We start from the raw sequence: 18395 nt of genomic DNA on the forward strand, positions 1-18395 counted from the left end.
CCTCAGATTATGAGCCTGGTTGGTCAATGCTTTGGGATTCTTAAAATGCTAAGGAAATTTCTTCCTTTTCTTTCCATCGCCCATAGGAAAATTACAGTGCAGGCCCTGATAGGATCTAGGCTGGACAATGCCAATGTCCTTTATCTGGGTCTTCCGAAGCTCCTTCTTTCACGCCTGCAGGTTGTGCAGAATTCGGCCGCTCGGGCAATCTTTGGCCTCGGCCACCGCTCTCACGCTACGGGACTGTTGCAGTCTCTTCACTGGCTGCCTATTCAGAGGCGCATTGAATTCAAGGCGCTCACTATGGCATTTAAGACCCTTTATGGCACTGGCCCCCTCTATTTTAGGAAGAGGATCGGTTTTCATCTGCCAGCCAGAGCCTTGCGTTCTGCGTCACTGTCTCTCACCGCGGTCCCGGCAATTAGGCGTGCCCGGATCGGAGGGCGGTCTTTTAAATATCTTGCGCCCGGGCCTGGAATGCCCTCCCACTGTCCTTAAGAAAGAGCGAGAGCTTGATGGCCTTCAGAAAGAAGCTCAAAACATGGCTGTTTGGCCAATAAGTTTTCTCTCCCCTGCTGGAGCTCTACGGTTATGGGTCTGACAGCGCCGGGACACTCTGCTTGAGTAGCTGAGCGCTTAACAAAACCCCTGATAACATAACATAACATAACACATAAAGGCAACCCCATTTCAAAATCAGGTATAGCCAGGTGGATAGTTAAATGTATCCAAATATGTTACCAAAAAGCTAAACGCACTCTTACAGTTCCCCCTAGAGCGCACTCCACACGTAAAATAGGGGCTTCCATGGCATTCTTAGGGAACATTCCCTTAGAAGATATTTGCAAAGCAGCCACATGGTCTACCACACACACCTTCACTAAACATTACTGTGTTGATGTGCAATCCAAACAACAAGCTTCCGTAGGCCAAGCTGTCCTAAAAACTCTATTCCAAACTGCTGCAACAGATACGGGTGACCACCGCTAGGCGAGACACTGCTATATAGTCTATCCTAAGTGTGTGATCTGCAGCTCATATGCCTCGAACGGAATATGCTACTTACCAGTATGCATCTGTTCTTGGCATGTAGAGCTGCAGAGCCACACACGCCCACCCACCTCCCTGGGACCTGTATCTGTTCCAGCATTGTCTTAATTAGACATTACACATGGACATCCTTTCTCTTTATTCTTATACACTCCATCATTTCCCATCATGGCGAAAAACAATCTGAGGATGGAGTGGATGCCCATGCGCACTGTTGTCCAGAGGAGGAGTCACCTATCTCGTGACCAAAAGGCTTCTTCCGAAGACAACAACAACCTGCAATCATCCGAGCCCAACACCAGATGGCGATCTTATCCTAAGTGTGTGGCTCTGCAGCTCTACATGCCAAGAACAGATGCATACTGGTAAGTAGCATATTCCTTTCCGTAATTTGAAATAGACTCACCAAAACCAGGCCCAACCTTTGGAAACAAATAGGATCTAATTGTCAGAATCAGGATATTAATAACCTCACTTCACATGAGGCAGACTTCATAGTGTTGTTATTTATCTAGAGCCAAAATTATCTTGAGTCACCAAAGTGAGATTTATAGTTTTGCAGATCTTGAAATGTTTGGTGTTATCCCTTTCTTCTTGTTTCATAGTGGGGCGAGCTTTGTCACGCTGCTGCAAAACCTGGGTCCTGATAACACGCTGACAGTGCTGCTGGCTGTCCTGGCAGAACAGAAGCTGCTGATTCATTCACTGCGTCCAGATGTCCTGACTAGTGTCTGCGAGGCCCTGGTGTCGGTGAGTCTCTAGTGGGTAGGGGGAATGAAAGGACTGACCCAACAGGCACAAACTGGCTTCGTGATGGGAGGAATGGTGTATTCGTAATGATTCTACATCAATGATCAGCTTTTTAACTGTTAAAAATGCTGCTGCCAACTCATTCTGTATTTGCTGCCTTAAGAACTAATCAACTGCGGGCATCTTTTTCCTCTTTTAGATGAATCCTCTGCAGTTATCGTGTCCTACCCCTGAGCATTGTAATATTATTGGTGTAGCCTTTTCCTCTCCGTCATCACTTTCACCTTTATGCTACTGGTGCTTCAACACCACCTCTGTTCCTTTCTCTTTCAGTCTAATGGTGTCTTTACCTCTGCCATGTGCTATCTAATTATTCTTACTCCCCTTTCCACATCTACATTCCTTTACTTCCATTGCATTCTTTCCTTTTGGCAACCCCCTTCCATATTCTTCTGGCTGATTCCTGTTGCAAAATTCTATCAACCTCTTCCAGTCCTCACAGTCCGCTGAAGATGTACCATCTTCTCCGTTGATGCTGTCTTCTCTCCAAATGTTATCCTTGCATTCTCATTCTACTGCCTCCTTCCAATGCGGTAAAAACCTTTGTTGCACTGACAGCCTGTCACTGTTGCTATCCTTCTACCGTGTTGTTTTAATAATTGAATTATATGTCCTCTGGCGATTTTATTGTTCAAATTGCACTTTATCCTGCTGCTATTGTGTGGGGGGACTTTTAAGTGTTTATATTAGACAGCTGCTATCACCGTTTTAACTACTAGCCTGAACATCGTTTTTAATCATTTTAAAAATTAGCTGCACTCTCGCAGATTTGGGAAAGGTCACATAGCCACTTGGGAAGATATTCATTTGTTCAGACCTTACCTGCTGTTTTATTTTGCATTCATTGCGCTCGACCCTGGCGGGACCCGGATGTTAGCGGGCCCGCACGGCACTCAGGGTTGGCGCGCTAGTCTTTCCTTCTATTGTATGGAGCATTTATCAGGCGCGATGAGGCGGACGCGCGCAGTGGACGCGCCAAAGGCAAGCCCGTCTGCGCCCGTCAGCGTCCGTAACGCGTCCAGCGCCACAACCCCTGGTCGATCTCGCTCCATAAAATATAGCAGGGTGGAGTTGCTGGCCTATGATCACGGTTCGTGTAAATTACACGACTTAACTCCCTTAGGTAGGACCGAGTGTGTTAACTGTTGGTTTCGCTTGGGAGGCCTGACCGAGGCAAAGATAAGAGGGAGGGAAGGTAGCATGATGGATATTCCTAGAAACATTCAGACCGCCCCCCCCGTCCCCCCCTCTCAGCCTATAGTAGCTGGTTGTAGATCCGGCGATCATGAACGATATATTCAATGTATGCTGCTTAATGTTCGGTCATTGAGTAAACATAAATATCAAATTGAAGACATAATTCGAAGTACCAACATCGATATCATGTTTCTGACTGAGACATGGGCAGATAATGCCTCATGTCCAGACTGGAACACAGCCCTACCTCAAGGTTATGCGGTGATCTCACACAACAGGGATGGGGGAAAAGGGGGGGGCATTGCCATTGTCCATCGGGATTATATCAATCTGCGAATAAGTGCCATTAAAGATCTTTCGGCGGAAGCCGTGCATTTCACTATTAGCAGAAATAATGAACTGACTGTTCAGGGTCTATTACTTTACCGCCCCCCTGGTCCAAAAGCAATTTTTGCCCAATAATTGATGACCTACTTAGAGTCACAAACTGATTCGAGCCCGTTTCTGCTGCTTGGTGACTTTAATTTTCACCTGGAGCTTGGGGACAATTCGGACACGGGAAAACTCCTTGACAATCTTGTCACTTTTGGACTGACCCAGTTGGTTGTCGAACCCACCCATCAGGCGGGTCACACCCTGGACGGTATCTTTTCTAATGATTCTAATACAAAAGTGGTAAAGGTTATTCCTTTGTCCTGGACAGACCATTATGCAGTCCTGTTCGGGATCAGGGTCTTATTTCCACTGGTACAGAAACAGATAAAATCAACAAAAGTCCTGTCCAGATGGTTGAATAAAGTCAGTGCTGAGGATCTACTAGTGGCCCTCAGTCCAGGTCCTGGACCGCTACTTACGGACTGCAATTTGGCTGCCTCTAACATTAACGATTGGCTTCAATCAGCAGCTGATCAGGTAGCCCCTGAAAGATGGTCTACCATCAGGAGGCATAAGCCAACCTCTCCTTGGTATAACTCCCAGCTGAAAGCTATTAAGGTGAAATGTCGTACAGCCGAGCGAAAATGGCGGCAGGAGTATGATATAGTGGCAAAAATGATCTATAATACTGCCCTTAAAGATTATAAAATGGCCATCATTCAGGCAAAAAAGAGGTTTTTCGCAGACAAAATAGACGAAGCAGAAAACTCGGCTAGAGAGCTCTTTAAAACTGTTAATTTGCTCTCTAAAGCCCAGCAGGGCTCTGCTTTTCATCCTGACCAAATAATGTGTGACAGGATGGCAACTTACTTTCAAAAGAAGGTTCAAGTTATCTATGATGACCTCTCGGAGATTTGCCTGCTTACAGACAAAGTACAATATCCCCCAAAGACAGTGAGACCACTCTCTGGAGAACTTACGAGTTTCCCCATGATTGGTCAAGAGGAAGTTAGTAATATACTTCTTTCCTTAAAATCAGGATCATCTAACGACCCCTGTCCTGCCACTGTGCTCCATCGGGTTGCAAGTAGAATTGGGGAGATGCTAACCCCACTGTTAAATCAGATTGTGGAACTTAGCACCTTTCCAGCCTGCTGGAAGACAGCAACTGTTAGGCCCTTATTAAAGAAGCCCACGCTGGACCCTACAGAGCTAAAAAACTACCGACCGATTGCCGGGCTGCCCATAATGGCTAAAATCATGGAAAAATTTATGAACAGAACTTTGACTATCTCGAAACTAACGAGATATTGGATGTAGCCCAGCATGGTTTTAGACCAAGTCATTCGACTGAATCTGCCCTGATCGTAGTCACAGAAGAGATCCGCAGAACTATTGATCGGGGGAGAAATGCAGTCTTGGTTCTGCTTGATTTGTCGGCAGCTTTCGACACTGTGAACCACACAGTGTTGGGTCAGCGGCTCCAAGATGTGGGCATTAGGGGCACAGCATTGTCCCTTTTATCTTCCTTCTTGGATGAAAGAGTTCAGAGCCTGAGCTGGGAGGGTTTACAGTCAGAGAGCTTTTCCTTGCCTTGTGGGGTCCCTCAGGGCTCCGCTCTGTCACCTACCCTCTTCAATATCTATATGCTGCCATTGGCGGCACTGATTAGGAGGCATGGTTTTGAATTTACATCTTACGCCGATGATTCGCAGCTTATAATCTCCATGACTAAACATCCTGAGAACACGGCAGTCAGGTTTCATGCCTGCCTGGGAGAGATTATAGCCTGGATGAATCATAGCTTCTTAAAAATAAACACCGACAAAACGGAGGTCATCGAGTTTGGCTGCGGCCTACCTCGGTGGGATGCTTCCTGGTGGCCTATGTCAGCCGGGCAATGCCCCACCCCAGCATCTAAGATCAGAAATCTAGGGGTCATCTTTGACTGTAATTTAACCTTCTCGGCTCAAGTGAACAGCCTTACTTCCTCCTGTTTTTTTCTTATTAAAACCTTGAAGAAGATCTTCCCTTTCATTAGAAAGGAACAACAGAAATTAGTGGTAGTGGCTCTCCTGCTCTCAAAGCTGGACTACTGTAATGGCCTATTTTTGGGAATTGACAAGACCCAAATGAACAGACTTCAATCATTACAGAATGCTGCTGCGCGACTGCTTCTGGATATACCCAGAGGTAAACCTACCTCTGAGGCTATCCATACCTTGCACTGGCTTCCAATGCAGGATCGTGTTGAATTTAAGGCCTTATGCTTGGTCCATAAAGCTTTTTATGGAGGCGGTGCCAGGGCTATGCGGATACTGTTTAGACACTATAGTCCGGCTCGACCATTACGATCCGGTACTCAGAATCTTCTTTGCCTGGATAGGATCAGGAAGGCAAGATGGGGTGGTAGAGCGTTCTGACACCGGGCGGCTCTATTATGGAATTCGTTGCCTGTAGCCATGCACCTACAATCTAATAGATTGGCGTTTAGGAGAGCTCTGAAAACCTTGCTATTTTCCAGGACATAGTTGCATGTAACAAGCTATTGGTTTTACTAGGTTCTTACCTCCCTTAGCGCCAAGACGCCACGGCATACGAGCGCTTTACAAGCACATATCCTATCCTATCCTATCCTATCCTAATGCGCTCTCACTGCACTGCTGTTCCCATTCCTCTTTTTTATGCAACTTTATATTGGTGTTTGCTTTCTATGCAGTCTTATTTTCTGTTTCCATGATCATGCAGCTCTCTCAACCAAGCTCACTACTCATGTTTCGTGTGTAGTTGCCTTGCTTCCTTGGGTGTATTTTTTAACAGTACATGAATGTTTTCACAGGTAATCTTTCCACTGCAGTGGCAGTGTCCATACATCCCCCTCTGTCCACTCAAGCTGGCTGATGTTCTGTGTGCCCCAGTGCCTTTCATAGTGGGTATTCACTCCAGCTACTTCGACCTTCATGATCCACCGCAAGATGTGCTCTGCATTGATTTGGACACCAACACCTTATTCCAGTAAGTAAGCAGACCAAAGTTGACCTGGAATCAACAATACACACCTTGTATTTTGGTGTTGGAAATATTTGAATGCCTTAGTTGCAAAGTTCCTTCGTTCTTGTTGATAAATCGCACCTTGGAATAAATGCTGCTTCTCTGATTTAAAGACTAGTCACTCCCATTCAGAACATGACCCTTATCCAGTTCGAACTGCTTTGGTTTTCTGAATTTCCACGCGTGATTCAATTTCTCTATTATGGCCTTTAAAACTCTCTATAGTATTGGTGTATATAAATACAGGACAATTGTATATTTCATGTGAGAACAAGGATAAACAATCTGAACAAAACTATGCTCCCAATGTCAACAGTTGTAATGTATATTTAGCCTACAGTCTTGATGTGTGGGCCTGCTGTTTAGTTCCTCGAAACTGAGACCTCAAATATAGGTTGATGTAGGATATTACACTGGAGTCACAAAGTCAACACATTCTTTTGTTAAACTCCTGATCTTCTGGCTCTGGTGTTGAGTCTGAGTGTTTCACGTGGCTTTTCCCACTTCTGTGTTCGCACATTTGTGCACTGCTTTTATCTTTTGTTTGGAGTCATGTTTTCACTGAAAATAAAATGATGAGCTCTAGAGTAGCCTCGCAACGACGTACACCTCAATACACAATGATGATTTCTTATATCAGATATTACGATTTTAGTTGTCAGTTTTTTGGTAGACTCGGATTCGAAATTAATTTCAGTTGCAAGTCTTGCAGCCAAAGGCAAATTCCTCTTTCCACACTTGGCAGACATGCTTCCTATTGCAATTTAGAAGGGCCTGTACAAAAGGTTAGCCCACACTAAGCCATTTGTACTGGGGAACACACAGCAGAGAGGAGAATTCATATTGTATTGCTGTATAGAATACAATAGCTACAGGGTTAAGAGGAAGAAGTAAATATCCATAGAGACATGCAAGTGTCTTTTAACAATAACATCAGGAAGAATGTTTGTCAGATAGCAAATAAGGAAGAAGTTGCAATTTCTGAGAGTGTAAGTAAAGGTGATGAGGGGAGAAGAGGAAAATAACAACTGTACAGTAGGACAGAAGAGGGGAGGAGCATTTTTTTTAAAAAGAGTTTTATATAGCGCTAGTTGCATTACATGAATGCACATTCATTTTTGTTAGGCACGGGGAGATTAAGTGATTTGCCCAGAATCACAGGATGTTCAGCGTCGTTGCCGAGACTCGTACCCAGTTCCCCAGATTCGAGGTTGACCGCCCTAGCCATTAGGCCATGAGGAGGTCAGAAACAGGGAAGGTTGAGGAATGGAAGACAGATAAAGGGAAGGGGGAAGAGTGAAGGAGAGGTAGAAGATGGTGAAAGATTAATATTTAAGGGAAGGAGAGCTGAAGAGAAGGAAAGGAGATAAGAGAGGGAAATGAGGTGAAGGGCGAGGAGAGGTGCAGATGAGCAGAAAGAGAAGTAAGTAAAATGTTGCATAAGGGATGAGGAAGAGAAATTGAGATTATTTTGAGAGCTGATGAGGGGATGGAAGAGGCACTGAAATGCGAGAGGAAGGTAAGTAAAAGGAGTAGGCAAATGGGAGGACAGAGGGCAGAGAAAAAACAGAAGTAAGTGACAAAGTACAGTAGAGAGGGTGAGAAATAGAGTGGCGCAGTGAAGTGGGAGAGGGAAACCATACAGGTGCTGTGATTTTATCACTGCCCATCATACACACTTTCACATGCACTTGGAGGATGGGGAGGAGATAATGCTTTCTTATTTTGAATGTGCCCATGCGCTAGTACCCACATCCGGTAAAGGACATAGGGGCTTCACAAGTAGAGCTGTCCAGGCATGGCAGGGTGGGCTCTTCCATATATTTGGCTTAGTCAATCCTCGATATGCTAGTGAGCGTTGCAGCTTGGCCATCAGCATCCTAATAAACATTCCTTCTAAAACAGGACATCTCTTCCATTCCACGACTCAGAATGACTAGAGCAGTTTACTATTGGCTTCCTTCTCCTTTCACCTCATCTTGTCTTTGTCCTCCCTCCCTTCCGCTTTCTTCTCCTCCCTTCATCCCTCTCTCTTCTCCACACCTTCCTTTTTGTCATCTCTTCTTCTCCCTCCCGTCTGCTCTTCATATTGCATCCTGCCCCTCCTTGTCAAGTTTCTCGTCCTCTTCTTTCACATCCTACTCTCTTCCTGACACTTTCAGCCCTTTCTCCTTTTCTTCTTTATCCTCATTCTTTCACCTACTTCAATTCCTCATCAAATTCCTTCTCATCCTGCTTTTTCTCCTCTGCTTATTCCTCCTTTTTCTGCAGCTTCTTCCTTTTTTCTCCTCCTCATCCTCTCCCACTAGCCATTCCTCTGTCTTCCTACCTCTTACTCTTAATTCGCCTCTTCCTCCTACCTGTTATTTTTATCTGTCCCTTCCCTCTCTTCCTTTTACTTCATCCTAGTCCTCACCTTCCTTTTCTTCTCTTCCTCCCCCACCTTTCTTCCCCTTCCCCTCTCCCCTTCTTCCTCACTCCCATCCTCCCCCCCCCCCCCCCCACATATACTTCTTCCATGTTACTTCTGTACCTCTTTCGTGTCACTGTGTTGTGAGGCATTTGCAGAGGCCAGGTAAGGAGTAGTGTAAGGTCTCGGGGGCAGTTGAAATACAGATACTTGAGCTAAAGGGGTGTCTCTGCTTATATGAAGGTGGTTCTGTATGAAGCCCAAGAAATAGTGCTCTACCCGTAAATCCAAGTCTAAGCTCCACTCCAAATCTGTTACCTAAAGTACAGCAGGACAGCACTTTGCACACTTTCAGGGAATAGCAGGAAACCAAAAAAAAGGAAGAAGTAACTAGGGTAGCATGAGCTACGAATGAATAGAAGAAATGCTGTGAGCCTAAGCCTTTGTAGGGAAAGGATTTTCCTCAGAAGTCAATGCAAAATGATTGTGAAAAATGCACAATTTTTCATTATATTCAGATGTCCTGTTGCATAAAGTGGCTGTTGGTAAAGTTCCCACAGTTGGTAGATTTCTTTTCATTGAGCTTATAAATTCAGATGTGAAGATGGGAGCATCCTCAAATCCAATTCATATGTCTGAGGTGCAATAGTCATTTACAGTTGAGAATCATGGGTATTACATTTCAGTAATGACTCTCTGTGGCAGAGGAAAAGAAGGTTACTAAGATAAATCTACTCCCTCCATGAACAAACTCCTTAATACCCCTTCTTCACTCCCTTTTAGGAACACCCTATGAGCCTTAATTAGAGTTTGGTGGCTTGGATACTCCATCCCAAACGTAAAAGATGTCCCGCCCGCCATATAATGTTGTAAGTGGTTCTAGCTTATGGAACTCCTATTGTAATAAGTGGTATAAATGTCACATTTTGACAGAGTATTCCTCCCACTAAACTTTAAATAAGACCCTACATTTCCTTGTGGAAGTGAAAAGGCATTTGTCAGGTTATGTTTACCTCCCTCCCTCCGTGACTAAACTTCTAGGTATCTCCCATTTAAAGCCAGTTCATGAAATTGCCTCTCTTTTTCCAAAAGCTCCATTCTGTGTAGAGTGAGAAACCTGTTATGTGTAGGACTAGTCCTCAACAGGCCCACCATGAGAGCCTCATACTACTTTAACAGAGCTTTGTGGGTGAAACCTACCATTTCCTTTTTGGTCAGTGTCTCTTTATAGCACACATTGTTGGATTTCTCTCCTCAAACCATGCTCTTGGGCAAGTGGGATATGGTCATATTATTGTGCTCGACGGCCTGTGGTTGTATGAAGTGTAAGTTGACTATATGGTCCATCACAAATCCACACATTTGATCCTGTCAGTAAAACAGGAGGGGAGTGCTTTGTTCAAACAGGAAACGGGCAGTCTTTGCAGTTTTAATCATCAGAATAATTTTTCAGAGTGGGCCTGCTTCATGATTCTCTGTGGTAATTTAGTTCTACCCTAAGTTAATTTCTTCCAGTAAGGCCTGTATACTCAGGTCTGTATCCTGCTCTCTTTTAGTAGAGGCTTGTGATTTGTTTTTAGTTTAATTTAATTTAATTAGAGCATTCCTTTGTAAATAGCGATTATGGTATTTCAAAAAGAACTGCAGCTCCATTTTGGATGTAGATTATACGTTTCTTTAGGGAATATGGCTAACAAATGGTTATAAGAATTAGCAAGTATGACTCTGGTGGATTTGCTTTCTTTGCGTTGCTGACATGGAATTAAAGTTTCAGGTATTTTCATCTGCTTTCAGAACTGAAGAAAAGAAGATCCTTTCATCCCGTATTCTGCCTCGGAAGCCAAGTAAAGTCTTGCACCATTCCCTTACCATGCTCCATCAGCAGCTGGACGAAAGTAAGCATCGTGCTATTAGAAATGGCTGTCTGCCTAGTATTGGTTGTTAAGTCCAGATACACAACTTTTAGCAGCAGCACTTGCTTCTGTTCTGTCAGCAGGACCCACATCTATTCTGCTTTAGCATCTCTGTCTTGATCTTCCAGCCTCAAGGTTAAACAAATAACTCTAGTCATGTACCATAATCTAGTCTCGGTCCTTCTGGTTCTGAATTCGGCAGACACCCTGCACATCTTAGTTATGACTAAAAGTAAATCAATTTGTCTAGTAGTGGGATATAAGGGAAATCTTCACTAATTGGCCTCTTTTGGGACCTATGCCATTTTTCTACCTCTTTAAGCTCTGACCACAAGCTCTCTTAAACCATTCTTCAGTCTTGGCATGTGGGCTGCTTTCTCAAAGGATTCTTTGTTCTGTACCACAGTTCACCTGAGCATCTGATTGGTCTACATGTACTTGCTTCCATTGTGCATCTATGTACCTCCATGTACTTGGATCTGTGTGTCTTTTCTCCTGAAAAAGCATATCCAATGCACTAACCTATTTCTCACCCTGTACCTCTATCAATATCTTTAATCTACATATACTTACCTCCTTTATGCATCTATATACGTTCTATGTACTTATGGATTTATATATTTATCACTTTCTTCTAATTTACCATTTCCAATGCACTACTCTATTTCTCAGCCTATACTTCTCTCAATATATCTTCTAGCCCAACTTTCTGACTCATCTCAAGCTTCATTCTACTGCTCTTTCCAATGCACTACCCTATCTCTCACCCTATACATCTATCAATATATCCTTTACATCCACTCTCTTATTTATCCCAAACCCTTTACCACTACTATGATCCCCAAAATAACCCTTTCTAGACTCTCTCCTACTCTACCCCTCCTTGCATCATCTGACACCTCTTTTACTATACCGATCTCCCAAAACAAACCTTTCTAAACTCTTCCCCTCCAAAAACCCTATTTACTCCTTCTGATGTGACCTCAAAAAAAGAAATAAAAAAAATGACCAAATCCTTCGCTCTTCTATCCCTCCACTATCCTTTTCAATCAAAATAACAGACTAACATGTTGACTTCTCAAATTCCATATTCCACTATACTAATTCACCACTAATCCTTTATGGGTTCCAGAGTAGCATGCTACTCGTCAATAAAGTGTTTCAACACCCCATCAGGGTTACAAGCACTATATAAATGCAAACCTCTTTCCCTTTTCTACCCCTCTCAAACCCTTCTCAATCCAAATAACGGACTAACATATCCGCCGCTCAAAATAATTTCATATTTCACCATACTAATTTAACACTAATCCATATGGGTTCCAGAGTAGCGTGCTACTCGCCAAAAAAGTGCTCCAAAACCCCATCAGGGGTAGCAAGCGCTATATAAATACAAACCACTTTCCCTCCTCTATCTCACCACCTACCCTTCTGTATCCAAATAACTGAATAACATATCCACCACTCAAATTACTTCATATTTCACTATACTAATTTTCAACACTAATCCTTTATGGGTTCCGGAGTAACATGCTACTTGCCAGAAAAGCGCTTCAACACCCATCAGGGGTAACAGGTGCTATATGAATGCAAACCTTTCTTCCCCTTCTATCGCTCCACTATCCTTCTCACTGCAAATAACTGACTAATATCCACCACTCAAATTACTTTTATATTTCACCATACTAATTCACCACTAATCCTTTATGGGTTTCCGGAGTAGAAAGCTTCAACACCTCATCAGGGGTAACAAGCGCTATATAAATATAAACCTTTTTTCCTCTTCTATCCTTCCGAATCCAAATAACTGACTAACCTATCCACCACTTAAAATGTACTTGTATGTTTCACTATGCTAATTCAACACTAATCCTCTATGGGTCCCGGAGTAGCGTGCTACTCGCCGAAAAAGCGCCTCGACACCTCGTATGGGGTAGTAAGCACTATACAAATGCAATTACAATACAATACAATTTGTGCTTCAGATGAATCAGGGACTTGAATGTGCTTTCTTATATTATACAAGCATTAGATAATGGAATATTGCTCCATGCAGATAGATCCTCTTGTCTCCAAAAAAATGCATATATTGTGAAGGTCTTACGCTTTTAAAGTATACACTAACCCTTGACCTCTCTCTTGTTTGACAGTGTACAACAAGCCAGTGGAAGAGGACTCCCTGGAATTCCTCCTGAAAGATTACGACTTGATCTATGGACGTCGGAAGCAGCTGGAATTGGAGATCCAGGCCTCCTTCCTGCGGTTTATGGCATGTGTCTTAAAGGGCTATCGTTCATACTTGCTTCCCATCACTCAAGCACCATCAGAGAAGACAAGGGACCTGAGAAATCTCTTCTTCCTACAAGGTCAGGAACAAAGATCTGAGAGAGTGGTGTTTGGAGACTAGGCAGAGTATTTTACAGCAGTTTGCAAAACTTTACATAGTTCTTCAGTGGGCTCAGTTGGTCTGTAACTGAAACTATCCTATTATAAAAAGTGTTGAGGTGCCTTCGAATGGGGGTGGGCCCTGGTCTAGGCAATCTGTAGAAATCCACATCTTTAAAGAAATGAACACACCCAGTGGTGGAGGGAAGTGTAACAACTACCACAAATACTTGATGTCATATTCTGTATAAATGTAAAAACAAACCGCTTGATGTGTCTTATAAAGCGTTAGTCCAATTAGCGTATCATGTTGAGGCTTGAATGGGTTAGTTGAATTGAAATTTAGGTCAATTCGCTCATCTTGTCAGGGATGGGTTAATTAAGGTAGTAGAATGTTGGTGTAGGTTAGTTAGCTGGTTCTACGGTGAATAATGGATTGTAAAAAGTCTTTAAGAGTACATTAGTCACAGTTACTAAAATGATACCATTAACGAACAATCACTTGCTTATTCCATTAGTAAGTCACACAATAGTTCATCGATGAGAAACAAAACTTTATTTTCTTTGGTCGCTTTGTTTACAACATAGTTTTTAAGAATGCCTACAGCATTGCCTTATTGTAACATCAGAACAGCTAATGTAATTTTATGTATGCTGGTGGGTTGGCGAACCTCGTCATTTGCTGAGATGCATTTGACCCCTTGTGAGTCAGCCATGTAAGCAGGGTGACTCCTCCATTGTCATATCAGCCAACTACCTGCTTGTCAGGCTGGCGGACCCCTCGGAGGGTGGGTCAGCCTTATCCTTTTCTGGCAGACCATCTTGTCTGGTGGATGGCAGACCCCACCAGCTTGTGGGTAGTAATTTTTCCTTTTCGGGCAGGCAGTTAGACCCCCCCCTTGGCTGGCTGGCTGGACTAGCAGATCCCCTTGACTGGCGTGCTGTTTGACCCCCTATACTGACTGGCTGACAGACCCACTTGGTGGTGTGCTGACTGACTCCTTGGTTGGTAGATAAACAGTAGCTTCCCAGACCTCTTGATTGGTTCAGGAGATCTATTGGTTGTTGGCTGAATAGCTGACCACTTGGTAAGCAGGCTGGCTGACCACTTTGTTACGGGCTACTCTGACACTTCATTGGCAGGAACACAGACCTCTTATTTGAAAGTTATCTCACCATTTAGAGAGTATAATAGTCCTCTTATATTTTGGGGCAGCTGAATCGACCTCTTTGTGTTGGGGATGGTGTAACCACTTGGTTCATAACCACTAGGGGTGACCATCTGTCAGGGTGGGGTGGCGACTGATCTTTGGTTTGGGTGGCTGGCTGACCACTTGGTAGAGTGGCCTGCAGGCCACTTCAATCCACCCCTTAATATGTGGCGTCATCTGACCACCTGTTTGGCGAAGGGGCCATCTGACCACCTGGTTTAAAGTGGGGGCCATCTGACCACCTGGTTTATGGGGGGGCCATCGGACCACCTGGTTTATGGGGGGGCCATCGGACCACCTGGTTTATGGGGGGGCCATCGGACCACCTGGTTTATGGGGGGCCATCGGACCACCTGGTTTATGGGGGGCCATCGGACCACCTGGTTTATGGGGGGCCATCGGACCACCTGGTTTATGGGGGGGGCCATCGGACCACCTGGTTTATGGGGGGGGCCATCGGACCACATGGTTTATGGGGGGGGCCATCGGACCACATGGTTTATGGGGGGGGCCATCGGACCACCTGGTTTATGGGGGGGGCCATCGGACCACATGGTTTATGGGGGGGGCCATCGGACCACATGGTTTATGGGGGGGCCATCGGACCACCTGGTTTATGGGGCGGCCATCGGACCCCCTGGTTTATGGGGGGCCATCGGACCACCTGGTTTATGGGGGGGGCCATCGGACATCTGGTTTATGGGGGGGGCCATCGGACCACCTGGTTTATGGGGGGGCCATCGGACCACCTGGTTTATGGGGGGGCCATCGGACCACCTGGTTTATGGGGGGGCCATCGGACCACATGGTTTATGGGTGGGGCCATCGGACCACATGGTTTATGGGGGGGCCATCGGACCACCTGGTTTATGGGGCGGCCATCAGACCCCCTGGTTTATGGGGGGCCATCGGACCCCCTGGTTTATGGGGGGGCCATCGGACCACCTGGTTTATGGGGGGGCCATCGGACCTCTTGGTTTATGGGGGGGGCCATCGGACCTCTTGGTTTAAGGGGGGGCCATCTGAACATCTGGTTTGAGGTCAACGGACTACCTGGTTGGGGACCCTTATGACCACCTGCCTGGGGTGGACATCTGACCATTTGGTTGTGAACTGGCTGGCCACTTGGTTGGAGAACTGACAGCAGAATATATGGTTGGCAGGTGAGTTGACCACATGGCCAGCAGACCAGCTGCCCATTTTTTGACTTTGTTGTGAACCACTTGGTAGACCACTTTATTGATGGAGTGACTGACCAGGAAGGTAGTGCACGGCCGACCACTAGTTTCTGCATCAATTGATCACTTAGTTGGCTGGTAACCACACTGATCCCTAGGAAGGCTGGAGAGCACACTGAATTTTGGATTTGAAGGCACACCAAACCCTTCTATGAATTGGCCAACACCTTAGCCGGTTGGCGGGCAAGCTGCAGACATGCCGACCTAGTCAGTTGCAGTTGGCAGCCACTCCGACCCAGTCGGTTGGCAGCTACACCGACCCAGTCGGTTGGATTGGCACACAGGCCCAATCGGTTGGCCTGGCACGTCGGACCAATCGGTTGGTCATCATTTGTTTACAAACAACTTTTCATCCTAAGTGGGATGGGTATGCCCAGAATTGGGTCCCTTGCTCACTGTGCCACTGGATTCATGCTAGCCTGGCTGATGAAGGGTAATACCCAAAAAACGGTCCCAGGATGCTTGTTTCCGGTCCAGGTAGGACCTGGCTTGGACTGTTCCCATGAGGCACAGGGTCAAGACTGATTTGCATATGGCTGGGTCTAAACTAGGGTGGCATGGTGAGCAAAAGAACAATAGATTTAACCCAGATCTCTTGACTGGGGGTGAATGTATGATTTATTCAGCATTCCGGCCATCATTTGTTTGCGTAGCACAATCGGTTGGCCTGGCACTCCGGCCCAGTGGGTTGGCCTGGCACTCCGGCCCAGTGGGTTGGGCTGGCACTCCGGACCAGTGGGTTGGGCTGGCACTCCGGACCAGTGGGTTGGGCTGGCACTCCGGCCCAGTGGGTTGGGCTGGCACTCCGGCCCAGTCGGTTGGGCTGGCACTCCGGCCCAGTCGGTTGGGCTGGCACTCCGGCCCAGTCGGTTGGGCTGGCACTCCGGCCCAGTCGGTTGGGCTGGCACTCCGGCCCAGTCGGTTGGGCTGGCACTCCGGCCCAGTCGGTTGGGCTGGCACTCCGGCCCAGTCGGTTGGGCTGGCACTCCGGCCCAGTCGGTTGGGCTGGCACTCCGGCCCAGTCGGTTGGCCTGGCACGCCGGCCCAGTCGGCTGGCCTGGCACGCCGGCCCAGTCGGCTGGCCTGGCACGCCGGCCCAGTCGGCTGGCCTGGCACGCCGGCCCAGTCGGTTGGCCTGGCACGCCGGCCCACTGGGTATGCCAGGCGCGCAAGCCCACTAGGTATGCCAGACACCTGATCGACAGAGCATGCTGACACAGTCAATTGGTAAGGTACATCAGTCTATTTGATTGGAAAGGCATGCAGAACGACTCTGTTGGCAAGGCATTCTTTTCATGTCATTCAACAAGGCATTCTGATTCATGCTGTTGGCAAGGCACGTTGACCCACTCAGTTGCTTGGCAATTCGATTGAATGGCCATTTGACACCCTTGGTTGGCAGTTCATGTTGCTGGACGGTTAGGTTTGCAAACCTGCTGCTTGTAATTGGGTTAGACTTTTTTACTTCCTGGCTGAGATATTAGTTGACGTTGATAGGCCTGTGTTTTTAAGGGGCTCCTAGATTGGTTGACTGATGTGTTTAACAAATGTACGTTCATTCCCATTCAGTGCCAGAACCTACATTTTTTGTTGTTGAAGTTTGCCTTCAATCTCTGCAGGTTTCATAAAATCCAGAGATAGAGCATATCAGAAGTTCTATACTTTGCTAACAAAGACCCAGATGTTCTCTCAGTTCATTGAAGAGTGCTCGTTTGTCAGCAATAAGCAGACATGCCTGGAGTTCTTTGACAGTTGTGTAGAGAAGGTAAGTTCTCTCTCACCTCAGTTCATTGTACCAGATATACGGGTTAAGCTGCTCTTTGGTTTGTGAACAAGTCGATATGTATTCATTGTAATAAATTCTGATGAGGCAGGTGTGTAATGAAGGTTCCCGTTTAGTGAATAGAGGAACACCCTTAATTTTTTCAGATTTATGATGTGTAGCTCCCCATAGCTAGGGGAAATGGTTGCAGTGTTCCGTTAGCTTCTTTGATCAAAAGGGAGAGTGCATACCCATATCAATGCAGTGATATTTTTCTTGAAATACTTTTCAGATTATATTTTGCAATTAAGATACTTAATATCTCAATGATTTAGTTAATTTAATTTTCATTCGTTTGCAGAGCAAATGTATCATAGATCCACATCCTGTGCTGTTTTCACCATCTAGTGGTTAGAATCAAAATGGTATCCTGTGTTTTCTGGACGTCAAATGTTGGAGTCATCAATAGGCATGTCTCGAAATTACTCAGTATGTCGTTGACCTAAATTCAATTATGCCACACACTGTGGGCTCCATCATCTGAAAGAAAAACGTTAGTTAGATTCCTCACCTTAGAATATCCCCAGGCGTCAGGCTGGATCCGGAAAGATTTTTCGTCAGCAATACCCTTGCACGTCGCAAGGCGTCTTCTACGGCTCCGCGTCCGTCGTCGTGCGCCGGGATGACGTCGTCGGAGTACTTGGATGCCGCCCTCGCGCGCTGACATCAGTTCTTCTTTTTTCCGCGCCAGACAGCGCCGATCCGGGAAGAGCATACCCTTTTAGTCATTGTTTGACTAAACTTTTTGGACTCTTTTGGTCTATTCTCGTCGACTAGACTCTGGTGCCGGTAGGATGCCTGGTTTTAAACCCTGTGACTCCTGTCACCGACGGATGTCAGTTACGGACCACCGCCAGTGCCTCTACTGCCTTGGGGCCGACCACGATGCCGAGTCGTGCCTCGACTGCCGGGCCTTGACTTCGGAGTCTAGGC

General features: G+C 45.9%; 1 protein-coding gene across 5 annotated transcripts in view; it reads left to right on the plus strand.

Moving 5' to 3' along the window:
- The window catches only part of DENND4B (DENN domain containing 4B), a 246040-nt gene that overhangs the window by 118218 nt on the left and 109427 nt on the right, over nt 1-18395 (plus strand). For all 5 annotated transcript variants that reach the window (XM_085638871.1, XM_085638875.1, XM_085638874.1 and 2 more), the window contains exons 9-13: nt 1656-1800; nt 6272-6447; nt 10688-10788; nt 12957-13172; nt 17260-17405. In XM_085638871.1, coding sequence (XP_085494997.1) covers nt 1656-1800; nt 6272-6447; nt 10688-10788; nt 12957-13172; nt 17260-17405 — 784 coding nt within the window. The remainder of the gene's footprint in view (nt 1-1655; nt 1801-6271; nt 6448-10687; nt 10789-12956; nt 13173-17259; nt 17406-18395) is intronic.

This window comes from Triturus cristatus, chromosome 12 (assembly GCF_964204655.1).
Source record: "Triturus cristatus chromosome 12, aTriCri1.1, whole genome shotgun sequence".
Taxonomy (NCBI): domain Eukaryota; kingdom Metazoa; phylum Chordata; class Amphibia; order Caudata; family Salamandridae; genus Triturus; species Triturus cristatus.